This window comes from Eutrema salsugineum, unplaced genomic scaffold (assembly GCF_000478725.1).
Source record: "Eutrema salsugineum unplaced genomic scaffold, Eutsalg1_0 scaffold_1, whole genome shotgun sequence".
Lineage (NCBI taxonomy): Eukaryota > Viridiplantae > Streptophyta > Magnoliopsida > Brassicales > Brassicaceae > Eutrema > Eutrema salsugineum.
In genome coordinates this window covers 13081010-13106443 of record NW_006256909.1, presented here as the reverse complement: position 1 = coordinate 13106443, position 25434 = coordinate 13081010, and the positions used below count along the sequence as shown (strand labels likewise).

General features: G+C 35.4%; 2 protein-coding genes across 2 annotated transcripts; both read right to left on the bottom strand.

The window, feature by feature from the left end:
- Positions 1-241: 241 nt before the first annotated feature.
- LOC18028305 lies at positions 242-2176 on the bottom strand. Its single transcript, XM_006414541.2, has 7 exons — positions 2003-2176; positions 1832-1924; positions 1512-1745; positions 1250-1402; positions 1106-1159; positions 854-997; positions 242-694 (listed from the first exon to the last, which is right to left on the bottom strand). Exons 1-7 carry the CDS (start codon positions 2174-2176, stop codon positions 332-334), a joined length of 1215 nt encoding a protein of 404 aa, XP_006414604.1. The 3' UTR covers positions 242-331.
- Positions 2177-7766: 5590 nt separating this feature from the next.
- On the bottom strand, positions 7767-9022 carry LOC112082341. Its single transcript, XM_024149997.1, is given in 5 exon segments — positions 7767-8197; positions 8448-8575; positions 8668-8761; positions 8851-8890; positions 8893-9022. Coding segments are annotated over 5 exon segments (546 nt in total). The 3' UTR covers positions 7767-8043.
- Between the last annotated feature and the right edge of the window lie 16412 nt (positions 9023-25434).

The following is a 25434-nucleotide window of genomic DNA, read 5'->3' as shown; positions in this document are numbered from 1 at the left end:
ACAAAAATCAAAAATTCATTATCCATTTTAGCAGTTCAGATCAAAATCAAAATTCATTATCAATTATTCAAATTTGTAATTAAATAAGCTTCTACTTTCTGTAGATTTTTTTTTTCTTTTTTCTTTTTTAAGAGTAGTGAGAAAGTGCGAGCTCAAAAGCACATCAGTCTAGAGATTTGAGAATAGGTCGCCATGTTGACCACATTGTCTACCTAGATTAAAAACCTTGTAGTAAGGAAACCCATAAAAAGCCTTATTTATTACCAAATTGGGTCAACATAATATATATATTTTTTAATTTCCATATCACAAAAGATACAATTAAATTTGTTTAGATACCACCTGGACCGCCATAAAAGATTATATGACCGGCTTCAGGGAATCCAGAGTTTAGCTCGTCTAGCACTTTATAGCCTCGATTGTTATCGGAAAACGATTCCATATAATCCACTTTGTCATCAAATTTAAAATTACCGTCGAGTATGGATATACGTTTGACATAAGCATCGTAACGCATATGATCAAATGGAAAAATTCCATATCCCATTGGTGGACTCGGCGGTGATGGGCTGTACACTTCTCCTCCCCACTCGACCTTGTTCCCATGGCTTTGACGAAACTTCTGTGACGGCCAAAATCCGATTTCTACTGCATTATCACCAAACTCCAACCACCTTTTCCCATTTGCTTTGTCCTGATGCCATAAATAAAGAAGTAAATTTCAAATTTCTCAGTCATTTGACAACAAAAATTAAGCAAAAAAGGAATAAGAATTTTATATTGATAAGAATGAAATGGAATTACAAAAAAAAAAAAAAAAAAACAAGAAACGTAATCTAAGAATGAAGAAAACCTTGATTAGACCGAAGGTTACATAGTGACTATGCTTAGCACCACGAATAGACACTGGCGTCACTAACATACCCATAGGAAAATCATGACGAACGCTTATCATTCCCACGTCGCAATGGCTATTGTAACATGCTTTTCCACCTGCCTGTCTCATCGTTATCCTTATATATTAGCCAAGTTACATAATAGATATAGATTACTCTAATAAATTTTTAAAAGAGAATTGACTAGCATGGATGTAGCCGACTCTTACCTTTGTATAAACGAAAACCCTAGGTTGGTCATCCCTGTACAATGCTGGATTAACCTGAATCAGTATGTTGTTTAGATATGTATTGAATAACATTGTACATATTTTGAATTCTTGGTTATATATGAGACCGATTAACTGACTTACAGTTAAACCGAGTTGGATGTAATCATCACCCATCTGAAAGTGGAGCCTAGAAGCACTGAATTGGTTAGGGTTAACCGTAGGAGCAGTTACACAAAGTTCCATTGTTGCTCCATTGAACATCATTCCTGTGTTCGTTGTCCGACCCACCGCAAACTAATCACATTCATTTACAATCAATAACCAAACATACTAATTATGATTTATAAATAAATCAAAATTTTAATCGATGATTAAGGTTAATTAATTTAAAGAAGCAACTTACATGGTGTAGTTTGTATTGATCAGCATTATTAGGATCATAAGAGGTAGTATTCCAAGAACCACGAGGTTTATAATTATCGCCTAATGAGTTTAAACTTAGGAGATCGTTTTTGGTGACTCTTCGTATAGGGACCGTACCAATGGGACAACCCACACCATTCTCCCACAAGTAACCAAATCCAGTATTGTTTGTCTTACTTTTTCTCATTCCTTCTGGATGCCACATCCGTTGCATCTAGGATATATGACAAAAAACATATTATTGTTTTTTTAAATGTTTAGAAGAATTTATATATAAGGAATAGATTCAAAATTTTATACCTTGTAATGGTATGTGTGATTTTTCATAGAAGGGTGATCAAATCCTGGTTGCTTGAAGAAATCTACACATCCGTATCGTTCTCCATCGATAGTCTATCATATACAGCCACAAAAAATAGAGCATATTATTATATAATTCATTAATAAATTACGACAAAATTATGAACGGACCTTGATGATCTTGACAGCAGGTTTGTTGATTGTCTTTAATTTCCTCTGAATTTCTAAATCTTCAAACTTAGACAAGCTCTTGGCTTCGATAAAGCCTTTGTTATGACTTGTAATTATGTGACCAAAGATGTAACACATCAACAACACCCAGGTCACTGGACCTTTCACTTCCATTTTTACCGAGAGAAAGAGAGATTATTAGTTTTGATGTGGAAACATAAAGGCTTAATATAATATTCATAAGGTCGAGGAGGCTGAGACAGAAAGAAAAGATATGATTTTTATTAATTTAAAACCGTTGACCATAACAAAAATTTGGAGAGACATATATAGTAATCAATTAATATAAACTGTGCCATCAACAGATTCTTATTAAGTTTGCACTTAATTTTTGGTCAACAATTCCTGAGAGATTTATGTTTGATTGATTGGTCAATTGCATTTAATACAATTGATTCCGGAGAAAATAATCTCTATATTTGAAAATATCGAAAAAGAATTGTTGCTTAAAAAATATTGACATGTCAGAGGATTCTCAATGACTTTTTGTTATTTTAGTATTATTAGAACTTAAGCTCTTACCAAAAATCTTGAAGGAAAATGTCGTAATTTAATAAATGAATATTTATTTAAAAAAAGTTATAAATAAAATTTTACAGATCCAAAAATGATGATCAAGAGACATATGCATCCAAAACAATTTCTATTACTGTTACGTTCAGAAGTAGAAAGTAAAAAAGATGAAAGTATGCTACATTTCAAAGCATTTTAAGGATTATTGAAATACATGTAAGAGAAATTAATAAAGGGTTACATTGTGAAGCGTTGAGTAAGGCTCTGAATTTATTTTCTAATCATTCTTTGAGTGTTACATCGTGAAACGTTGAGTAAGCATGGAGAAAACCCTAAACCCTAAACCCTGAATCTTTAAGCGTTGAGTAAGACTGTGAATTTATTTTCCAATCACTTTTTGAGTGATTTACGCTCAAAAACACTTTTTCTACTTATTCTTACAAAAAATCACTTCTAACTATTGGGGTACTTTTTTATTCTTTTTAAATTTTACATCAAAATAATACAAAATTGCTCCTCGTGTTCATGATAACACGATAACGGTGGATACGAGTTCGTGGATACTGGATTATACCCAGATTTTAAAAACAATAATTTTTTTATCCTTCTGTTTTGTTTTGTATTTTTCTGTATTGTGAAAGATATAAAATAATTTGTTTTGTTAGAATGAATTCTAATTTTTTTTGTCATTATTTTAAGACCCATTATGATATACTTTATTGAGACAACTAAACTAAAAGGCACTTTTGAAACTCATATTACGTTATAAAGCACTTCTAACTATTATGATATTTTTTTCTTTCTTTTTAAATTTCACACCAAAATAATCTAAAATTGCCTTCCATGTTCACGATAACGGTGGATACAAATGAGTTGATACCAAATTACACCCAAATTTTAAAAATCAGTAATTTTTTTCTCATCTATTTTGTTTTATATTTTTCTATATTGTGAAAGATAAAAAATAATTTTTATTGTTAGAATGAATCATAATTTTATTTTCTTATTATTTTAAGATCTATTATACTATAGTTTATTTATCAAACAAGAATTTTTTTCAAAAAACGTTTACAAAAAATTCAGCCATAAACATATATAGAGCAAAGTATATATTTCATCCATATTTAACATACTGCCAATTTGGTTCCTACTTTGCTATATTTTTAAAAATATCCTTTTATTTATTGTCTTTGGTGTCTTCTCGATTTCTAGATCTTCAAGTTTGGACAAGCTCTTCGCTTCGACAAAGCCGTTTTTACGACTTATAAATATATGACCAAAGATGTAAACATCAAGAACAAGAGAGCAAGAAGTGGATGTCTTCTTATGGAGAATGAAGGAGGATGTAAGCAAGTTTAGAAGATGAAAACAACAAGAGAGCAACTGAGATTATCATCTCCGAAGGTTCCTTGGGCTCCAGGAGTTTGGTTTACTCACAATTGTCCCAAGTTCGGATTTATCAGTTGGACAGCTCTGCATAACCGTCTCAGTCTCACTACAGGAGATTGTATGCAAGCCTTAAATTCGAATACTCAAGCTGCATGTGTACTTTGTCATCATTCGCTTGAATCACGATTGCAAGACCACTTATTCTGCATGTGTACTTTGCCACCTACTTCTAAACAGGTGTGGACAAACTTAGCAAAAGGAATCCTTGCTCAAGACCCTCTTTAGAATGGCTTGACATGGTCAACCTAATCTCAATTCCTCATCAAAATAAATTGAAGTCATATCTCGATATCTTTTTCAAGCTGTCATCTACACTCTGTGGAGGGAAAGGAATGAAAGAAGGCATGGATCATCACCATCTCCACTGTCTAAGCTGATCAAGTTCTTCTACAAATATCTTTGAAATAGCTTTGGATCAATATGGATTCGCAAAGATAAACGCTATGAGAAAGGTTTACAACTCTGGTTTTCATCAGGACTAGTGGACTAATGAAAACTCAGCTTATAATCTTTTATTTTTTAACTTATGATCTTATATTACAGCTGGCATTTACAATGTAAAAAACATTTATTTATTTTTTGAGTTTGAATAAAATTTAATATTCATCGGAGAAAAAAACAAGAAAACCCAAATCATTGGCCTTCCCATTTCCTTTTTTTTTTAATTAGCAAGAAGAGGTTGAGAAAAGAACACAAGAATTGGTTCTCATTTATATAAGACTGTTAACCAAACGAAATTATGGCAAGACTAAGGCCTTGATTGGTATAGTTGATAGTAAAACATTATGCTTAAGCAGCATAAGCAGTATGTTCTTATTAGTGTACACATTTTAAATGATTGGCAGAGCTGTAGGTTTTAATATATACAGTGTCGGACCGATCAATTTGGATGCCCGCGTCTAACTTTTTTAAATATGTCCTTTTATATTTTTTTTTCAAAATTTAAATAATAAAAAAATGAAACAAAAGTTTCATAAAACAATTAAATTTCATAAACGGTTTGTAAGAAAAGAAAAAGATCCGATAAACATATAGTTTTAGTGCTGAAATATAGATCTTCTTGCATTTTTCCATGTAAAATCGTTCATTAAACTGTCGTAGTCGAGTTTTTCAACCATAGATGTCTCAATTGATAACAAAGCTAACCCATTTTTGTTGTTTCTGGTGACCAAGATAACTAAAGAGGCCTTGCTAGAACGAGCTGAAGAATATAACGGACCATAGGTGGACTTGGGGGGTGTGGGGGGCGAAGCCCCTCACGGTACGGTTTTCTTATTGAGCTAGATTCAGGTTTTCTTTTATCTAGTGGGTTTGGGAGTCGGGTTTTTGGGACTATAACAAAACTTAGGGTTTGTAATTATTCATTCACACAATTAATAAGAAAACCCTTAATGGGTGTTTGACAATAACCCTCCATTTTTTTAAAAAAATCAAGCACTTCAATAGGTTTATGAACATCATCTGGTATTGATACTCAAAGAATTTTCAGTTCCATAAACAGATCATCACCATCTATGTCTGAATGTGTACCATTCTTTAAAGAAGACTCCAAATTCGCGCATGATTTCTTCAAACTATCATTGATGGCTGATATTAGTTTTTATATATCAAACAAAAACCCAAAAGTTTGTATATACTTTTGGAACAGTTCAAACCTAGACTCGAGAGAAACTAGAGTTTGATTCCTAATAATTTTTTTTAACAAAAAATATGCCCCTTTATAGTGGATGCCGCAAAAATATGTCCATTTAGAGTGGATGCCCGCGGCGGTCGCCTCCCTCGCCTGCCCTCAAGGCCGGGCCTGAATATATATGCAGTATATTATATTTATAATGTAAATTTAGAATTTTTCATATTTTATTATATTTATTAAAATATTACTTGATTATAATATATAAAAAATGATAAATATCAATGTTAAAAATGAAAAAAATTTACATTTTAATATAAATATAATTTTTCTATTATTATAATAAAATAAATTAATTATATAAAAATTATTTTGAAATATTGAAATATTTCAAAAGCCTAATATTTTGGAAAAGCTTCATAAGAGAGTGTAGAAAAAAGATCATATAAGAGAGCATTTGTATCTTTTAAATGCTTTCCTAAATGTTCTATTAATAAAAGTTGATTAGATGATTAAAAACAAAATATTTTTTTAAAAGCTCTACCAATCAAGATCTAAAACGTTGACTAATGCATGAACATTTTACATACTTGCTATTACAATGAATTCTTATTAATTCCGGAAAGACGTGTGTTTAGTCAACAATTCCAGTTGACATATTTCTCAATATATTAATCAGTCAACAGTTTTTCAATATACTAACCAGTCAACTTTTTTTTTCTTGTCAATCCCACTATTAATTAAACTTATTTAACCGGATGAACAAAAACACTCCGTCAACAAAATTTACAAAAATATAAGTTTCAGAAATATTCGTACGAGTATATAACAAGTCCATCATCTTGTTTCAGAACACTGACCACTCGTAACGGATTTTGTGTCGTCATCATCATTTGGAGTTCTGAAAAAATCTATCTCAACATTCCGATCATTGTAGAGGTCGCAATACATGACTTTATCGAACATCCCTCATTAGTCACGTTACGTCGATTCCAGACATGTAATTAATTCGGAGAAGCTCGAGAAGATATGTTTTTTACAGCGTTAAAGATATAATATCATAAATTTTTCCAATTTTATTAATGCGAGCTGTAATACAAGATCATAAATTAAAAAAAAAGATTGTAAGCTGAAGTTTCCTTAGTTCACTGGTCTAATTATTTGGAGTATACAATTTCTCTTAATTTATTAGCACTGTGTTTCACAAAAGACGATAACTGTTTGTCAAACCAAATCAAGTAATGTCTTCATTTTCTATATTACAAAAATGTATAATAAGATTTAGATTTTTCCGAGACCAACATACTAGATCTTAATACATTGACTATAATTTTTTTTTAAAAGTTGAGTTTTCCTTGAAATACTGTTAACTTTTATCTTTCCCATTGTAAATTCAAAATAAAATCCAATAAATACATTACAAGAACAACACCAAACATGTTAAATATCTTTCAAAAGTCATGTATTCATGGGTTATCTAGGTTTTGCTTTTTCACTTGAACAAACTAATATAATATATGGGTTATCTTAGGGTTTTGCAACATAACAACCACCAAGATCATCACTTTATATGTCAGATCTATTGTCTTTATCCAAAAAACCAAATATATGAGAAACTAATGAGAAAAAGAAATGGACCTTGGTCATCGATCTAGCGGCATGATGATCAGTAGAATGGTACAAAAGAGGTCTGAGTACAGCCAACTTTTGCAGGTGGAAGAAGAGACGAGACACGTCCTTCCACACATGCACCCATCGATTTGAGAAAATACTTGTCCTCATGGCTTCTTTGATGGACAGTCTAGATAAGATCTTAACAGATAGATCATTTGGGAGTTTTCTGATTCGATCATCGGTATTGACTGCATCAACACTATTATGTCCTCGTACATCAGAAGATAAAAGTGATCTCTCCATGGATAGGATCGCTAAAGAAAATGTTTGGACTCTTTTGTAAAATTAATCATTATTTTTAAACTAGCATTTCTAACTCCGGGCTGTCACATTGCTAATTTTCTAATTGACTCTAATTTTTTTTTAAAAATACCCACTTAAGAAAGAATATATATATATATATATATATATATTCTTAAATTCTTCTTTAGCGATCCTATCCATGGAGAGATTAGTTTTACCTTCTGATGCACGAGGACATAGTAGTGACGATGCAGTCAATACCGATGATCGAATCTGCAAACTCCCAAACGATCTATTGCTTAAGATCTTATTGGGACTGTCCATCAAAGAAGCCATGAAGACAAGTGTTTTGTCAAATCGATGGGTGGATGTGTGGAAGGACTTGTCTCATTTCTTCTTTGACCTGCGAAAGTTGGCAGTAATCATTGGGTACAAACCCAATAGATCGTTTTGGAGTTTGCTGATTCGATCATCAATATTGGTTAGGAGACCAATATAACTGACTTACATGTAAACCGATTTGGATGTAATCATCACCAATCTGAAAGTGAAGACTAGAAGCACTGAATTGGGTAGGTTTAACCTTAGGAGCAGTAACACAAAGTTCCATTGTTGCTCCATGGTACATCATTCTTGTGCTCGTTGTCCAGCCACCCCAAACTAATCAATCATATTCATTTTCAATTAATAACCAAACAGACTAATTATCATTTACATATGCATCAAATTTTAATCGGTGATTAGGTTAATTAATTCATAGAAGCAACTTACATGGTGTTGGTTGTATTGACCGTCATTATTAGGATCATAAGTGGTAGTATTCCAAGAACCATGGGGTTTATAATTATCGCCTAACAAGTTTAACTTAAGAGATCGTTTTTGGTGACTCTTCGTATAGGGACTGCAGCAATGGGACAACCCACACCATTCTTCTACAAGTAACCAAATCCAGTATTGTTTGTCTTACTTTTTCTCATTCCTCTAGGATGCCACATCCGTCCTATCTAGGATTAGGATATGACAAAAAAGAACTCTTATTTTTTTTTTAAATCTTTCGAAGAATTTATATATAGGGAATGGATCCAAAATTTTATACCTTGTAATGGTATGTGTGATTTTTCATAGAAGGGTGATCAAATGCCGGTTGCTTGAAGAAATCCACACATTCGTATCATTCTCCATTGATAGTCAATCATTTGCAGCCACAAAATATTGAGCTTATTATATAATTCATTAATCATATATAGTTAATTAATTACGACAAGATTATGAATGGACCTTGATGATCTTGACAGCAGGTTTGTTGATTGTCTTTAGTTCCTCTGAATTTTGAGATCTTCAAACTTGGACAAGCTCTTGGCTTCGATAAAGCCTTTGTTATGACTTGTAATTATTCGACCAAAGATGTAACACATCAACAACACCCACATCACTGGAATTCTCACTTCCATTTTTACCCAACAAGAGAGAGAGAGAGAGAGAGAGAGAGAGAGAGAGAGAGAGAGAGAGAGAGAGAGAGAGAGAGAGAGAGAGAGATGATTAGTTTCGATTGGGGGAAAATAAAGGCTTTATATAACAGTCATAAGGTCGAGGAGGCTGAGAAAGAAAGAAAAGATATGATCCTTACTAATTTAAAACTGTTGACCGAAACAATTTTTTTGGAGAAACATATAGTAATGAATTAACATAAACCGCGCGATTCAACTGATTCTTATCAAGTTTGCACTTATTTTTTGGTCCACATTTTCTGAGAGACTTATGTTTGATTGACTGGTCAACTGCATTTAATACAATTGATTCCGGAGAAAATAATCCCTATATTTGAGAATATTGAAAAATAATTGTTGCTTAAAAAGAAATTGACATAAAGGCTTTATATGTGGAGGAGGCTGAGAAAAAAAAAGATATGATTCTTACTAATTTAAAACTGTTGACTAAAAACAAAATTTTTGGAGAGATATATAGTAATGAAATAACATAATCCGCGTTATTCAACGGATTCTTATCAAGTTTGCACTTATTTTTTGGTCAACAATTCCTGAGAGACCTATGTTTAATTGATTGGTCAATTGCATTTAACACAAATGATTCCGGAGAAAATAATTCCTATATTTGAGAATATTGAAAAAGAATTGTTGCTTAAAAAGACATTGACGTGTCGGAGGATTCTCAAGAACTTTTGGTTTTCTTTAGAATTACTAGAACTTAAGCTCCTACCAAAACCGTGGAGGAAAATGTTGTAATATTATTTTAATGAATCTTTATTCATAAGAGTTATAAATAATTTCTTACAGATCTAAAAATGAAGATCAAGAGACATGCATCTGATGTGACTTGATGTGGTCGTGTCGAGGATGTCAAGTTTTACCCTAAATGAAATCAATAGCCGCAAGTGCACAGCTGATCGATTGTAGTACTTAGGGATCGAATCCACAGGGAAGAAGGATATTTCCTGCAAAATCCTTCGAAAGAAATATAAAGTAAGGAAGTCTAGAACCAGACGATTTTTGTGACGGTTTTGGTGGTGTCTTTAAAACGTAAAAACTAATCATAACGAGAAAATACGGGAATTAAAATGACCTAATAACTAAACTTAACGAAAACGACTAAAAACGAGAAAAACAGCTAACCCTAATTGCTTAAATGAAAATCGATTAAGAGAGTGAAAATACTAGACTAAAACTTGAATGAAAATCGGTGTAAATCTATAGAAAAGAGGTGTTGGGTTTCAATGAAGTTTTCTTAGGGGTATGAACGATTCAAAACATTGCTAAAGAGTAAATTTGATAAGATCTTATCTTAAACTTTTCGAACTGGAGTCACGGACGTATGAATACGCCACTGTCGTGATCATAGATAACTATCTCTCTCAATCCTGACCAGTAGGTTTCCACTCTGGCTCTGGAAGAGAAGAGATGCATTATGTTTAAGACTCGTCAGCATTCACAAATCGCCCATAGGTAGGTTTCCACTCCTATGTTTGTTTTGCTCTCCCAAACTAGATCTGACACCGGATGAACACTTTCGTGTCACCAAGCATCTGGATCAGATTGTAGTTCATGACGCTACTCTCATGCAGTAAAAACGAATTCAGAAGAAAAAGTTCCAAGATTCGGCTTCAATAGCTCATGGAATCCTCATCGAACATAAGTATCCCCATCGAAAATCCCTTAGACCCAACAATAAAACTACTCAGACATGATGAACAAAATCAAAAACATAGTATTAAAAAGTAGTACAGAAACCGAAATTCAAAAAGAAAGAACAAGGGTTCAAGAGATAGATCTCTCTCTTCCTAAAAGCTAAAGTATAAAAACAATAAGAAAACAAGATGGTGTAAAAGGTGATGATGGATTGATACAAATTAGGGTTCCTAAAACATGTATTTATAGTCGTCAATACTCTCTGGTGTCTAGGGTTTCAGAATTGAGGCTAGGAAAATGATATGAGCTTCAGAAATGGGCCTTCGAACTCGGAGTTGGCTGGCCGCGGTCGGGATGTACGTGACCGCGGGGAATGGATGGTTGGCCGCGGTCGGGAGGCTTGTGACCGCGGGGAATGGGCTGGTGGCCGCGGGTGGAAATGCTTGCCGGCTGGTTTACGGGACATATTGCTCTTCGCATATCTTTTGATTGAACCGTTGGATTGCCAAGCTGTAAAGTGTGCTGGAAAGCTGATACTTCCATCTTTGAGATCTTTAAATTTGAGCTGGATCAGACGGTTAAAAATTCTTTAATCGGGGGTGAACTTCTGACGGTTTGACTCTGAGCTAAAAATATGGTCTTCTATCCATTTTGTTAAGCTTTTCCCTAAGTTTTCTGAAAAGAGTCTTGGAACTACAAATACTAGAAAAACGTAATAAAAATACTTGAAAGCAATAAAAAAACATAGAAAATATATTTCAAAACGATCCATAAAAGTGGTCAAAATACGGTGTTATCAGAATCCAAAACATTTTCTATTATTGTTACGATGAGAGATTCAGAAGTAGGAAAATAAAAAAGATGGTGTAATGAAAATGTACAGAAGACTTATAATGGTATGTGTGAGCTTTCATAGAAGGGTAATCAAATGCTGGTTGCTTGAAGAAATCCACACATCCATATCGTTCTCCATGTATATACTCTATCTCATTTGCAGCCATAAACATATATAGAGCAAAGTATATATTTCATCCATATATAACATACTGCCAATTTGGTTCTTACTTTGCTATATTTTTAAAAATATCCCTTTATTTATTATCTTTAGTGTCTTCTCGATTTCTAGATCTTCAAGTTTGGACAAGCTCTTGGCTTCGACAAAGCCGTTTTTACGACTTATAAATATATGACCAAAGATGTAAATATCAAGAACAAGAGAGCAAGAGGTGGATGTCTTCTTATGGAGAATGAGGGAGGATGTAAACAAGTTTAGAAGATGAAAACAACAAGAGAGCAACTGAGATTATCATTTCCGAAGGTTCCTTGGGCTCCGTGTTTGGTTTACTCATAATTGTCCCAAGTTCGGATTTATCAGTTGGCCAGCTCTGCATAACCATCTCAGTCTCACTACAGGAGATTTTACGCAAGCCTTGAATTCGAATAATCAAGCTGCATGTGTACTTTCCCATCATTCACTTGAATCACGATTGCAAGACCACTTATTCTGCATGTGTACTTTGCCACCTACTTCTACACAGGTGTGGACAAACTTAGCAAAAGGAATCCTTGCTCAAGACTCTCTTTGGAATGGCTTGACATGGTCAACCTAATCTCAATTCCTCATCAAAATAAATTGAAGTCATATCTCGATATCTTTTTCAAGCTGTCATTTACACTGTGGAGGGAAAGGAATGAAAGAAGGCATGGATCATCACCATCTCCAATATCTAAGCTGATCAAGTTCTTCTACAAATATGTTTGAAATAGCTTTGGATCAATATGGATTCGCAAAGATAAACGCTATGAGAAAGGTTTACAACTCTGGTTTTCATCAGGACTAGTGGACTAATGAAAACTCAGCTTATAATCTTTTATTTTGTAATTTATGATCTTATATTACAGCTGGCATTTACAATGTAAAAAACATTTATTTATGTTTTGAGTATAAATAAAATTTAATATTCATCGGAGAAAAAAATAAGAAAACTCAAATCACTGGCCTTCCCATTTTGTTTTTTTTTATTAGCAAGAGGAGGTTGAAAAAGGAACACAAGAATTGGTTCTCATTTATATAAGACTGTTGACCAAACGAAATTATGGCAAGACTAAGGCCTTGATTGGTATAGTTGATAGTAAAACATTATGTTTAAGCAGCATAAGCTGTATGATGTTGAAACAGTATGTTCTTATTAGTGTACACATTTTCAATGATTGGCAGAGCTGTAAGTTTAAATATATATATGCAGTTTATTATATTTATCATGTAAATTTAAAATCTTTCATATTTTATTATAATTATTAAAATATTACTTTATTATAATATTATTTTAAAAATAAAAAATGATAAATATTAATGTTAAAAATGAAAAATTTACATTTCAATATAAATATAAATTTTCTGTTATTTTATAAAATAAATTAATTATGTAAAATTATTTTAAAAATATTGAAATATTCTAAAAGCCTAATGTTTTGGAAAAGCTTCATAAGAGAGCGTAGAGAAAAGATCATACAATAGAGCATTTACATCTTCTAAATGCTTTCCTAAATGTTCTATTAATAAAAGTTGATTAGATAATTAAAAACACAATGTTTTTTTAAAAGCTCTACCAATCAAGACCTAAAACGTTGACTAATGCATGAGCATTTTACATACTTGGTATTACAATGAATTCTTATTAATTCCGGAAAGACGTGTGTTTGGTCAACAATTCCAGTTGACATATTTGTCAATATATTAATCGGTAAACATTTTGTCAATATATTAACCAGTCAACTTTTTTTTCTTTGTCAATCCCACTATTAATTAAACTTATTTAACCGGATGAACAAAAAAACCCCGTGAACAAAATTTACAAAAATATAAGTTTCAGAAATATTCGTACGAGTATATAACAAGTCCATCATCTTGTTCCAGAACACTGACCACTCGTAACGGATTTTGTGTCGTCATCATCATTTGGAGTTCTGAAAAAAATCTATCTCAACATTCCGATCATTGTTGAGGTCGCAATACAAGACTTTATCAAACATTCCTCACGTAGTCACGTTATGTCGATTCCAGACATGTAATTAATTCGGAGAAGTTCGAGAAGATATATATTTTTTACGGCGTTAAAGATATAATATCATAAATATTTCCAATTTGTTAATGAGAGCTGTAATATAAGATCATAAATTAAAAAAAAAGATTGTAAGCTGAAGTTTCCTTAGTCCACTGGTCTAATTATTTGGAGTATACAACTTCTCTTATTTTATTAGCATTGTGTTTCACAAAAGACGATAACTGTTTGTCAAACCAAGTCAAGTAATGTCTTCCATTTCTATATTACAAAAATGTATAATAAGATTTAGATTTTTTCGAGACCACCATAATAGATCTTAATACATTGACTATAAATTGTTTTTGAAAATTTGAGTTTTCCTTGAAATACTGTTAACCTTTATCTTTCCCATTGTAAATTCAAAATAAAATCTAATAAATACATTACAAGAACAACACCAAACATGTTAAATATCTTTCAAAAGTCATGTATTCATGGGCTATCTAGGTTTTGCTTTAGCACTTGAACAAACTAATTTATATAATTTGTGGGTTATCTTAGGGTTTTGCAACATAACAACCACCAAGATCATCAGTTTATATGTCAGATCTATTGTCTTTATCCAAAAGCCAAATATATGAGAAACTAATGAGAAAAAGAAATGGACCTTGGTCATCGATCTAGCGGCATGATGATCAGTAGAATGGTACAAAAGAGGTCTGAGTACAGCCAACTTTTGCAGGTGGAAGCAGAGACGAGACACGTCCTTCCACACATGCACCCATCAATTTGACAAAACATTTGTCCTCATGGCTTCTTTGATGGACAGTCTAGATAAGATCTTAACAAATAGATCATTTGGGAGTTTTCTGATTGGATCATCGGTATTGACTGCATCGACACTATTATGTCCTCGTACATCAGAAGATAAAAGTGATCTCTCCATGGATAGGATCGCTAAAGAAAAAGTTTGGACTCTTTTTTAAAATTAATCATTATTTTTAAACTAGCATTTCTAACTCCGGGCTGTCACATTGCTAATTTGCTAATTGACTCTATTTTTTTTTTTTAAAATATCCACTTAAGAATATATATATATATATATATATATATATGTATATATTCTTAAATTCTTCTATTTTGACTAAAATTTAATATTCATCCGAGAAAAAAACAAGAAAGCCCAAATCACTGGCCTTCCCATTTCCTTTTTTTTTTTAATTAGCAAGAAGAGGTTGAGAAAAGAACACAAGAATTGGTTCTCATTTATATAAGACTGTTGACCAAACGAAATTATGGCAAAACTAAGGCCTTGATTGGTATAGTTGATAGTAAACCATTATGCTTAAGCAGCATAAGCAGTATGATGTTGAAGCAGTATGTTCTTATTAGTGTACACATTTTAAATGATTGGCAGAGCTGTAAGTTTTAATATATATGCAGTATATTATATTTATAATGTAAATTTAGAATTTTTCATATTTTATTATATTTATTAAAATATTACTTTATTATAATATTATTTTAAAAATAAAAATGATAAATATTAATGTTAAAAATGAAAAATTTATATTTCAATATAAATATAAATTTTCTGTTATTTTAATAAAATAAATTAATTATATAAAATTATTTTGAAATATTAAAATATTTCAAAAGCCTAATGTTCTGGAAAAGCTTCATAAGAGAGCATAGAGAAAAAATCATATAAGAGAGCATTTGCATCTTCTAAATGCTTTCCTAAATGTTCTATTAGTAAAAGTTGATTAGTGTTGTGAAAACTTAGAAACTTTATTAATCACTGGAATGTATATATAGAGTACATAGGGAATCTTGGTTAAGTACAATGCCCTGATGGGCCTAATGGGCCGGTATAAGAGTCCATATATGATATGTGTTATAACACTCCCCCTTGGACGAGTGAACCGGGCCAGCTACTCAATCGGGATCTCGATAATGCGCTGGGGAATGTTGCCTCATTAAAACCTTACCAGGAAAAACCCAGTGGGACAAAACCATGGTGAAGGAAAAAGAGTACAACACGCATTACTCCCCCTGATTGTAGCATCACTGCAGATCTCTAAGTCTATACATTCCTATCTGTTTGACGAGCTTCCGGTGTGTTGAAGTAGGCAATGATTTGGTGAAGAGGTCAGCTGAATTCTCACTGGATCGGACCTGCTGAACGCTGAGAGTGCCGTCCTTCTGCCAGTCTGAGGTTGAGAAGAACTTCGGTAGAATGTGCTTCGTCCGATCTCCTTTGATATATCCTTCCTTGAGCTGAGCTATGCATACATCACCGTGGGCTGTGTGTCTTCGTCCATACCACAATCTCTGCGGATGTGCTGAGTCATGGAGCGCAGCCAGACGCATTCCCTACTAGCCTCATGAATGGCTAGGATTTCAGCATGGTTTGATGAAGTGGCAGTGAGTGTCTGCTTCATTGATCTCCAAGAGATGGCTGTTCCTCCATGCGTAAAAACGTAGCCAGTTTGAGACTTGGCAGTGTGCGGATCTGATAGATATCCTGCATCGGCGAAGCCGACTAACCCATCTTTATTTTGGTTAGTATAGAAGAGTCCTAAGTCTTGAGTACCTCGAAGGTATCTTAGGAGATGTTTTATACCGTTCCAGTGCCTCTGAGTTGGGGATGAACTATATCGAGCGAGGAGGTTCACGGCGAAACATATGTCTGGTCTAGTGTGACTAGCCAGGTACATTAACGCTCCTACAGCACTGAGGTATGGCTTTTCAGGACCAAGGATTTCTTCATCATCCTTTTTGGGACCAAGAGGGTCATCACTTAAGCTTCTAACTACCATTGGGCTGGTCAATGGGTGAGCTTGGTCCATATTAAATCGCTTGAGTACCTTTTCGATATAAGCCGATTGATGCACAAGGATTCCTCCTTTGATGTACTCAAGTTGTAATCCCAAACAGTACTTTGTTTTGCCTAGGTCTTTCATTTCGAATTCTGCTTTTAAGCAGTCGACTGTTTGGGAGATCTCACCAGATGTTCCGAGGATGTTTAGATCATCCACGTATACTGCTATGATTACAAATCCTTTGTTTGAGTACTTCTTGATGAAGATGCATGGACTGATGGGGTCATTTTTGTAGCCTTCTTTGATGAGGTAATCGCTGAGGCGGTTGTACCACATACGCCCACTTTGTTTCAGTCCATACAAGGATTTGTTCAGCCTGATGCAGTATTGATCTCGAGATGCATTTTTGTCTTTTAGTTCAATGCCATCTGGGAGTCTCATATATATTTCGTTGTCCAGGGGCCCATAGAGATATGCGGTTACAACATCCATTAACCGCAGATCAAGATTTTCTCTTATGGCCAGACTTATGAGGAATCGGAATGTTGTTGCATCCACCACTGGAGAATAAGTCTCCTCATAATCGATTCCGGGTCTCTGTGAGAATCCTTGTGCTACAAGCCGTGCTTTGTATCGAACGACTTCACCGAGTTCGTTCCTTTTGCGCACAAAGACCCATTTGTGGCCCACTGGCTTGATGTGTGATGGGGTCCGGATGATCGGACCGAACACGTTTCTGAGTTTGAGACTCTTTAACTCCACGTTTATGGCTTCTTTCCATTTTAGCCAATCTGTTCGATGTGTACACTGTGTTATTGACGTGGGTTCTAGATCCTCTTGCGTGAGCGCAACATCAAGTGCTACTTTGTATGCAAAGAGTGCATTTAAGTCGACTTCTTTTCGATTCCATTGTATTCCGGACATATTGTAATTGATGGAGATCTCATTGTTATCTTCTGAACCTGGAGATTCGGCGTCCCGAACTTCCATTGAGGGTTCATTAGATTGAGTCTCAGCCGCGGCTATGTCTGATATTGCAGGAATCCCGGTTTCGGTTATTGCACCTTTCTTTGATTTCCGGGGATTCTTATCTTTGGAACCGAGAGGTCTGCCCCGTTTGAGACGTGGTGCAGACTCTGTAGCAACTTGGGTCTGTCCCGTTGGGACAGCTATTCGTACTGGTGCATTACAAGCTGGGATGTACGATTTGGTTACTTTGGTCGGGTCAGCAAAGGAATCTGGCAATTGATTAGCTAGCTTTTGATAATGAATAATCTTTTGGATCTCTGAATCACATTCTAGAGTCCGAGGATCTTGCCAATTTAATGATGTTTGATTCCATGAAAGATCTTTGACCAGCTTGTTTGTCTCACCACCTAAAGAGGGATATACCGATTCATCGAATTGGCAATCCGCATATCTGGCCTTGAAGAGATCTCCAGTGGTTGGCTCGAGATATCTTATGATGGTGGGAGAGTCAAAACCAACATATATTTCCATCCTTCTTTGAGGTCCCATTTTGGTTCGATGTGGTGGAGCAATGGATACATATACTGAACACCCAAATGTTTTGAGATGGGAGATGTCTGGCTCATGACCCGAGAGTAGTTGGGATGGGGAATATTTGTGTTCACTAGATGGCCGGATGCGTATGAGTTCAGCAGCATGTAATACTGCATGTCCCCATGCTGAGGCCGGGAGCTTTGATCTCATGAGTAATGGTCGGGCTATCCATTGAATGCGTTTAATGAATGATTCAGCCAATCCATTTTGAGTATGGACATGTGCTACAGGATGTTCCACGGTTACCCCCATGGCCATACAGTAGTCATTAAACGCTTGTGAGGTAAATTCACCAGCATTGTCAAGGCGGATAGTCTTTAGTGGGAAGTCAGGGAAATGGGCCCGCAATTTGATGATTTGGGCCAAGAACCTAGCGAAGGCTTGGTTCCGAGAGGACAAGAGACAAACATATGACCAACGGGTCGATGCGTCTATAAGGACCATGAAGTACCGGAATGGTCCGGAAGATGGATGTATAGGTCCACAAATATCGCCCTGGATTCTTTCTAGGAAATGAAGTGTTTGTTTAGAGATTTTAACTGGTGAAGGCCGAGTGATCAATTTGCCTTGAGAACAAGCTGTGCACATGAGGTGTTGAGGTCGGTTTTCTTTGAGGGTATGCCCTTGAGAGTTTTGAATTAGTTTACGCATCATATTTGCACCGGGATGACCGAGCCGGTCGTGCCAAATAGTATAATCAGTAAACCGGGCTTTGAGAGTGGTATTAGCTTCAATCATACTGACTTTAGCATGGTAAAGTCCAGTAGAGAGCGCGGGTATGGTTTCGAGGATTTGTTTATGGCCGTCTATGGTTTTAGTGACTAGGAGGGATTCTTTGTTCCCTTGACCTTGGGTTTCTATGTGGAAACCATTCTGTCTTATATCCTTGAAGCTCAGAAGATTTCTCTTCGAACTAGGAGAATATAGAGCATCTGGTATTTCAAGTTGTGTGCCATTTGATAGCAACACATAGGCATGGCCATATCCTTCGATAAGGTTTGAGGGACCCGCGATGGTGCTAATATTTGCGGTTTGATAGGTTAGGTTTATGAAGTAACTTTTGTTTCTTAAGATAGTGTGGCTGGATCCACTATCTACGACTATGGTTTCCATTTGCTGGTGTGCTTCATTATGAATAGAAGATAGAATTCAGTATTGAGGAATTCAGAAAATGTGATAAATCATAAAGTAAAGCAGTGTCTGAGAATAAAGGCAAATGGAAAAAAAAAAAAATGAAACAAATCCCAAAATGAAAAAAAAATAAAGAACAAAATCAAATTGTATCAGAGTTTCAGATGATTGAATTAATCTAGGAGATCAGCTGTTTCATAGTCCATGGGGTCGGTCTGCTCGTTTGTGGTGTTCTCATCATCAAGGAGGTCGTCACCTTCCAGGTTAGCAGCATCGACTGGCTGAGTCATGTTGGCTTCAGCAGGAGCTTTTCCGTACTTCTGGTATAGATCGCAGTGGATCTTGGGGGTGCGACATTGCTTTGTTGGGTGGTTGAACATCCCACATCTGGTACAAGCAGAGTGATCGGGGTTGGTGTGGCGGGTCGGCTTGGTGATGCCTCGACCACGACCAGGACCATAACTGAGGTTAGGTCGGTTGCCACGACCATGTCCGCGTCCACGTCTTCCACGTCCATGTCCTCGGCCATTACCACGTCCATTACCACGTCCACGGCGGTGATCTGAGGATCTATCGGGTTGAACATGGTAGGACTCTTGACGAGAGGCTGGGACAGGAGCCGATCCCGGGGGCCTCATAGCGCTGTTCCTCATAAGCAGCTGATTATTCTTCTCAGCGAGGAGAAGACAGGACAACAAGTCTTCGTACAATGTGTGTTTCATTGCACGGTATTGTTGTTGGAGCACAACATTCTCTGTGCTGAATGTGGATAATGTTTTCTCGAGGAGATCATTATCTGTCACATCCTCGCCACAGAGTTTCCGGATGGCAACAATACGAAAGAGTTCGTTGTTGTAATCATCTACGGATTTGTAGTCCTGGAACCGAAGGTTCTTCCAGTCGAAATCTGCCTGAGGCAACTGGACCATTTTCTGATGGTCATATCGCTTTTTCAGCGCTTGCCACAATTCAAGTGGATTCTCAAGAGTGAGATATTGCTGCTTAAGGCTCGGGGCCAGATGATGGCGTATGTGACATATCGCCTGAGACTGTCCCTTACGGGATGCGGTGTTACCGTCGGTAATACATGCATCGAGTTCTTTCGATGCAAGGAACAAGCGCATGTCTAGGGCCCACTCGAGGTAGTTATCCCCGGAGACGTGAAGGGCCTCGAATTCACATTTCTGAATGTTTGACATCTGAAACATGAGATTGATTTTGTTAGGGATTGTTTTGAGAAAATTTTGAATGCTGATGATGAAACTTTCTATTTTGAGAATATTTCTATTTTAGGAAAGTTTCTAAAATTTGGAAAGTTTCTAATTTGGGTAATTTTCTAAATGAGGAAAGTTTCTATGTCGGGAAAATTTCTATATGAGGAAAGTTTTTATATGAGGAAACTTTCTATTAGAGGGAACTTTCTCGGAAATAGTAAATTTTAAAGGGTATGGTTTTAGTTACCCCGAACATGATGTCGGTTTAATAGCTGTGATTTAATCGGTTAAAGCCGAATATAATTTCGGTTAATGAGAACCAGGTTTAGTCGGTTTTAGGCGGTTTAGGAGGAACCCTAGGGGAGCCGAATATGATTAGGGTTTTATCTAGGGTTTTAACGGTTTGGAAAATATATTTTGGATGTGATTTCGAGATCTATAGGATCTGTGGTCGATGGTTTTAATAATTTCACAAGGACAACAAAGAAATCACGTGAAAAGGACTAGGGTTTAAGCATTATGACTTACGATTTTGAAGATTACAAAATCGTGAATCAAGCTTAGGATTTAGGGTTGATTTTCTTAGTTTATTCAATCAAGTGTTTCAAGCAAGAGAATCAACAATCAAATAAGCTGCAACAAGCTTATTAAACATGAAGAAAATCGAATAGGTTTATGCCATAAACATGGCCAAAAACGGTTGGGGAATTTTTGTAGATTAGGGTTTTATAAAACGAGTTTAAAACCTTTGAACATGCATAAACTTGTAATTTAAACAATCAATCAACAAGTTATCAATCAATCATCAGAGTATCAAACACTTTCAATCAATTAGAGATCGATTTTTTTTTTTTTTTGTTTTATAGGGTTTTGAAGTGTTTAAACAACAGGTTCTATGGCTTTCAGTTTTAGAAGATACCTTTTCCACCTTTGGATTTCTGACAGGCTAATGAAACTGGGAGCTAATAGACCTCAGTTAGCCGCTACAGATTCCAAGGATTGATCACCAAAACTGGAGAAACTGCTGGTTGAAGAAGGAAAAACTCGGATCTGGTTTTTTTTTTTTTTTTTTGGTTGATCGTCGTGTACTGTAAGTGTGCGTGAGGGCGCGTCCGACGTTGGATCGACAAACGGTTTTCACCAGTAGATTCGTCTCGTCGAGGGCTTCGATTTGATATGTAGATCGTCTTCTGGTTCCTCACGGTTTGGAAGATATGCGTCTTTTAAGTTTCGACTTGCTTTTAGGGTTTTGGTGGTGGCCGGATTTATTAGGGTTTTTCGCTCAGAGAGTCTTATCGTGCTGATAACGTGTTATGAAAACTTAGAAACTTTATTAATCACTGGAATGTATATATAGAGTACATAGGGAATCTAGGTTAAGTACAATGCCCTGATGGGCCTAATGGGCCGGTATAAGAGTCCATATATGATATGTGTTATAACAATTAGATGATTAAAAACACAATATTTTTTTAAAAGCTCTACCAATCGAGACCTAAAACGTTGACTAATGCATGAGCATTTTACATACTTGGTATTACAATGAATTCTTATTAATTCCGGAAAGACGTGTCACTACAAGAAAGTAGGACTGTAGCAACGATTATTTACGACGATTACAAATCGTCGTAAATTCCCTTCGAATTAACGACGATTGCACGACGATTCTTAGAATCGTCGCCAAATCATCGTTAATTTGCGACGAAACATAATCGACGTTAAATCGTCATAAAATAACGACGATCTGGCGACGATAACAAGAGTTGTCGTGAAATCGTCGTAACTTAGGGACGATTTAACGACGAATAGTTTCCGTCGGAAATCAACGACGAATTTACGACAAAATAATAGGTCGGTCAAACACGTTTTCACCCGATTCTCATTTTTCGTTGTTAATTCGTCGCTAAACTACATTTCGTCGTTAATTCGTTGTTAAATAACGTTGTTAATTCGATGGTAAGCCAAATAAAAATCTATATATAGTGCCTCCCATAACCCAAAAAAATCACAATGCTCCTAAATAAGAGTGATTGAATTGATCACTTAATTGGAACAAGTATAAATTTTAAAAATATTCACTTGGTAGTGAATATTAAATATATATACGAAATGTCGTCCATATACGAAATTCGAAAATGGATGTACAATCGTATTGATTCAACGGGATCGTTGACAAAAGAATTCAGTGAGGGGGTTGAGGGATTCATGCATGAGGCGGGAAAACTCCCAAGAACGATTGCCAGTCGTATGATGTATTGTCCTTGTCCTAAATGCATGAATAGAAAATTTATCACAATCGCGAAAGTGTGGTCGCATATATTAAATAGAGGATTTATGCCACATTACTTTATATGGTATCATCATGGAGAAGGGCATGGAGAAAGTAGTGCATGTAGTAGTAATAGCAATTATCAAGCATCAAATTTTGAAGACTCGTCAAAGAATTTGCATCAAGATGAATATTATAATGCAGAGCAGCAAAGGTTTGATCATGATAGAATTCAAGACATGGTTACAGATGCATTTCATGAGACCACAAATACATTTGCACCTGTCCATGATGAGGAACCCAATGCAGATGCAAAAAAATTTTATGATATGTTAGGTGCTGCTAATCAGCCACTTTACAATGGATGCAAAGAAGGACAATCTAAATTATCACTGGCAGCTAGGATGATGACTATTAAAACTGATCATAACTTAGCTGAGACTTGCATGGATGATTGGGCTGACCTGATTAAAGAGTATTTGCCGGCAGACAATTTAGCAGCTGGAACTTACTATGAGATCCAGAAACTTATTTATAGTCTAGGATTGCCTTCTGAGATGATAGATGTCTGTGTTGACAATTGCATGCTATTTTGGAAAGATGATGATAAGTTGGAGGAATGTCGCTTTTGTCATAAGCCTAGATATAAGCCGCAAGGAAGTAGTCGCTGCAAAGTACCATTCCAGCGTATGTGGTACCTTCCTATAACTGATAGGTTGAAACGAATGTATCATTCTGAAAGAACAGCGGCAGCGATGAGATGGCATGCAGATCATTTGCAGACAGATGGAAAGATTACTCATCCGTCAGATGCTAAAGCGTGGAAACACTTTAAGTCCATACATCCAGATTTTGCCAGAGAGAAAAGAAATGTATACCTTGGTCTATGCACAGATGGATTTAGTCCATTTGGTATGTCAGGTAGACAATATTCATTGTGGCCTGTAATCTTAACGCCTTACAACCTTCCTCCAGATTTGTGCATGCAAAGAGAATTTTTATTCTTGAGTATTTTAGTTCCTGGTCCAAAACACCCGAAGCGTTCCCTTGATGTATTTTTGCAGCCTCTAATTGAAGAATTAGAGAACTTGTGGTATACCGGAGTTCGAACATATGATTTTGCAAGAAAAATGATTTTTACTATGCGAGCAGTGCTTATGTGGACTATAAGTGATTTTCCTGCTGACGGGATGTTATCGGGATGGACTACGCATGGTCGGTTGTCGTGTCCGTATTGTCTTTATCGAACAGAAGCTTTTCAACTAAAGCATGGGCGAAAGACATGTTGGAGCTTTAGAGGAGTCTCAAACCGCATATCACCAGGAAGTTAAGGAGGAGCTTTCGGAGTATGACTCCATCTTCGATATCATTGCCCTCTCAATCCCAGATGTTGCAAATGCCTTGCGAGCAAAACGTCAAAAACGTGCAGCGGAAAAGGAGGCAAGATTGGCGGCACGGAGAATGGCGACACAAGCTGCGGGTATTCAAGGAGCATCTACAAGTGGTGGAGCGACACAAGCTGCGGGTACTCAAGGAGCATCTACAAGTGGTGGAGAGGATCAATCACATGCTCCGGTTACAAATCTTGCGGACGATTTTGGAGATTTCGAAATTGATTATGATGCTTAAATATGATTTCTTTTTGTTGTAATAAAAATATTTTGTTTTGTTTTTAATTAAAATAATTTTATTTTCATATTTTCAAATTAATTTATTCAAATTAATTTATTTAATTTTAATTATTATTTCCAAAAAATTTGGGTTAAAAAATAAATAAACTTTCGTCCTTAAATCGTTGTAAATTACGACGAATTACCAACGATATGTTTACGACGAATTAGGGACGAATGTATAGTAACGACGATTTAAGGACGATTCTTCGACCACGAATTTGCAACGAATTGCCGACGATTGCTTTTCGTCATTTAATCGTCGTTACTTTTACAACGATGTTACGACGAATGCTTCCCGACGATTTAACGATGATTCTTTGTTTCTCGCTAATTAAAGACGATTTTACGACGAATTACCAGTTACGACGATCAATATACGACGAACTGGAATTCGTCGTTCAATCGTCGCAAACCTCATTTAACAACGATTTAACGACGAATATGGTCGTTGTGAAATGGGTGATTTCTTGTAGTGTGTGTTTGGTCAACAATTCTAGTTGACATATTTGTCAATATATGAATCAGTCAACATTTTGTCAATATACTAACCAGTCAACTTTTTTTTCCTTGTCAATCCCACTATTAATTAAACTTATTTAACTGGATGAACAAAAAAACACCGTGAACAAAATTTACAAAAATATAAGTTTCAGAAATATTCGTACAAGTATATAACAAGTCCATCATCTTGTTCCAGAACACTGACCACTCATAACGGATTTTGTGTTGTCATCATCATTTGGATTTCTGAAAAAAATCTATCTCAACATTCCGATCCTTGTTGAGGTCGCAATACATGACTTTATCGAACATCCCTCACGTTCACGTTCAGTACGGGGTCACGTGCCCCCTACTGCCTTACTGTTTTTTTTAATAAATAATTTAGTTAGATTTAATCAAAAATATACTTAATTTAATAGTAAAATGGAAAAAATTTCTCATAATTTATAAATTATATTGCTTATTCAACCAAAAAGACAAAGAAAAGTTCAATCATTAAA

Excerpts from the sequence above, each read along its gene's own strand:
- LOC18028305 (XM_006414541.2), bottom strand. The coding sequence starts at position 2,176 with ATGGAAGTGAAAGGTCCAGTGACCTGGGTGTTGTTGATGTGTTACATC. Across the intron at positions 1,160-1,249 it reads ACATCCAACTCGGTTTAACT|GTTAATCCAGCATTGTACAG; the intron begins GTAAGTCAGTTA and ends ATACTGATTCAG. Across the intron at positions 695-853 it reads TAACCTTCGGTCTAATCAAG|GACAAAGCAAATGGGAAAAG; the intron begins GTTTTCTTCATT and ends TTATGGCATCAG.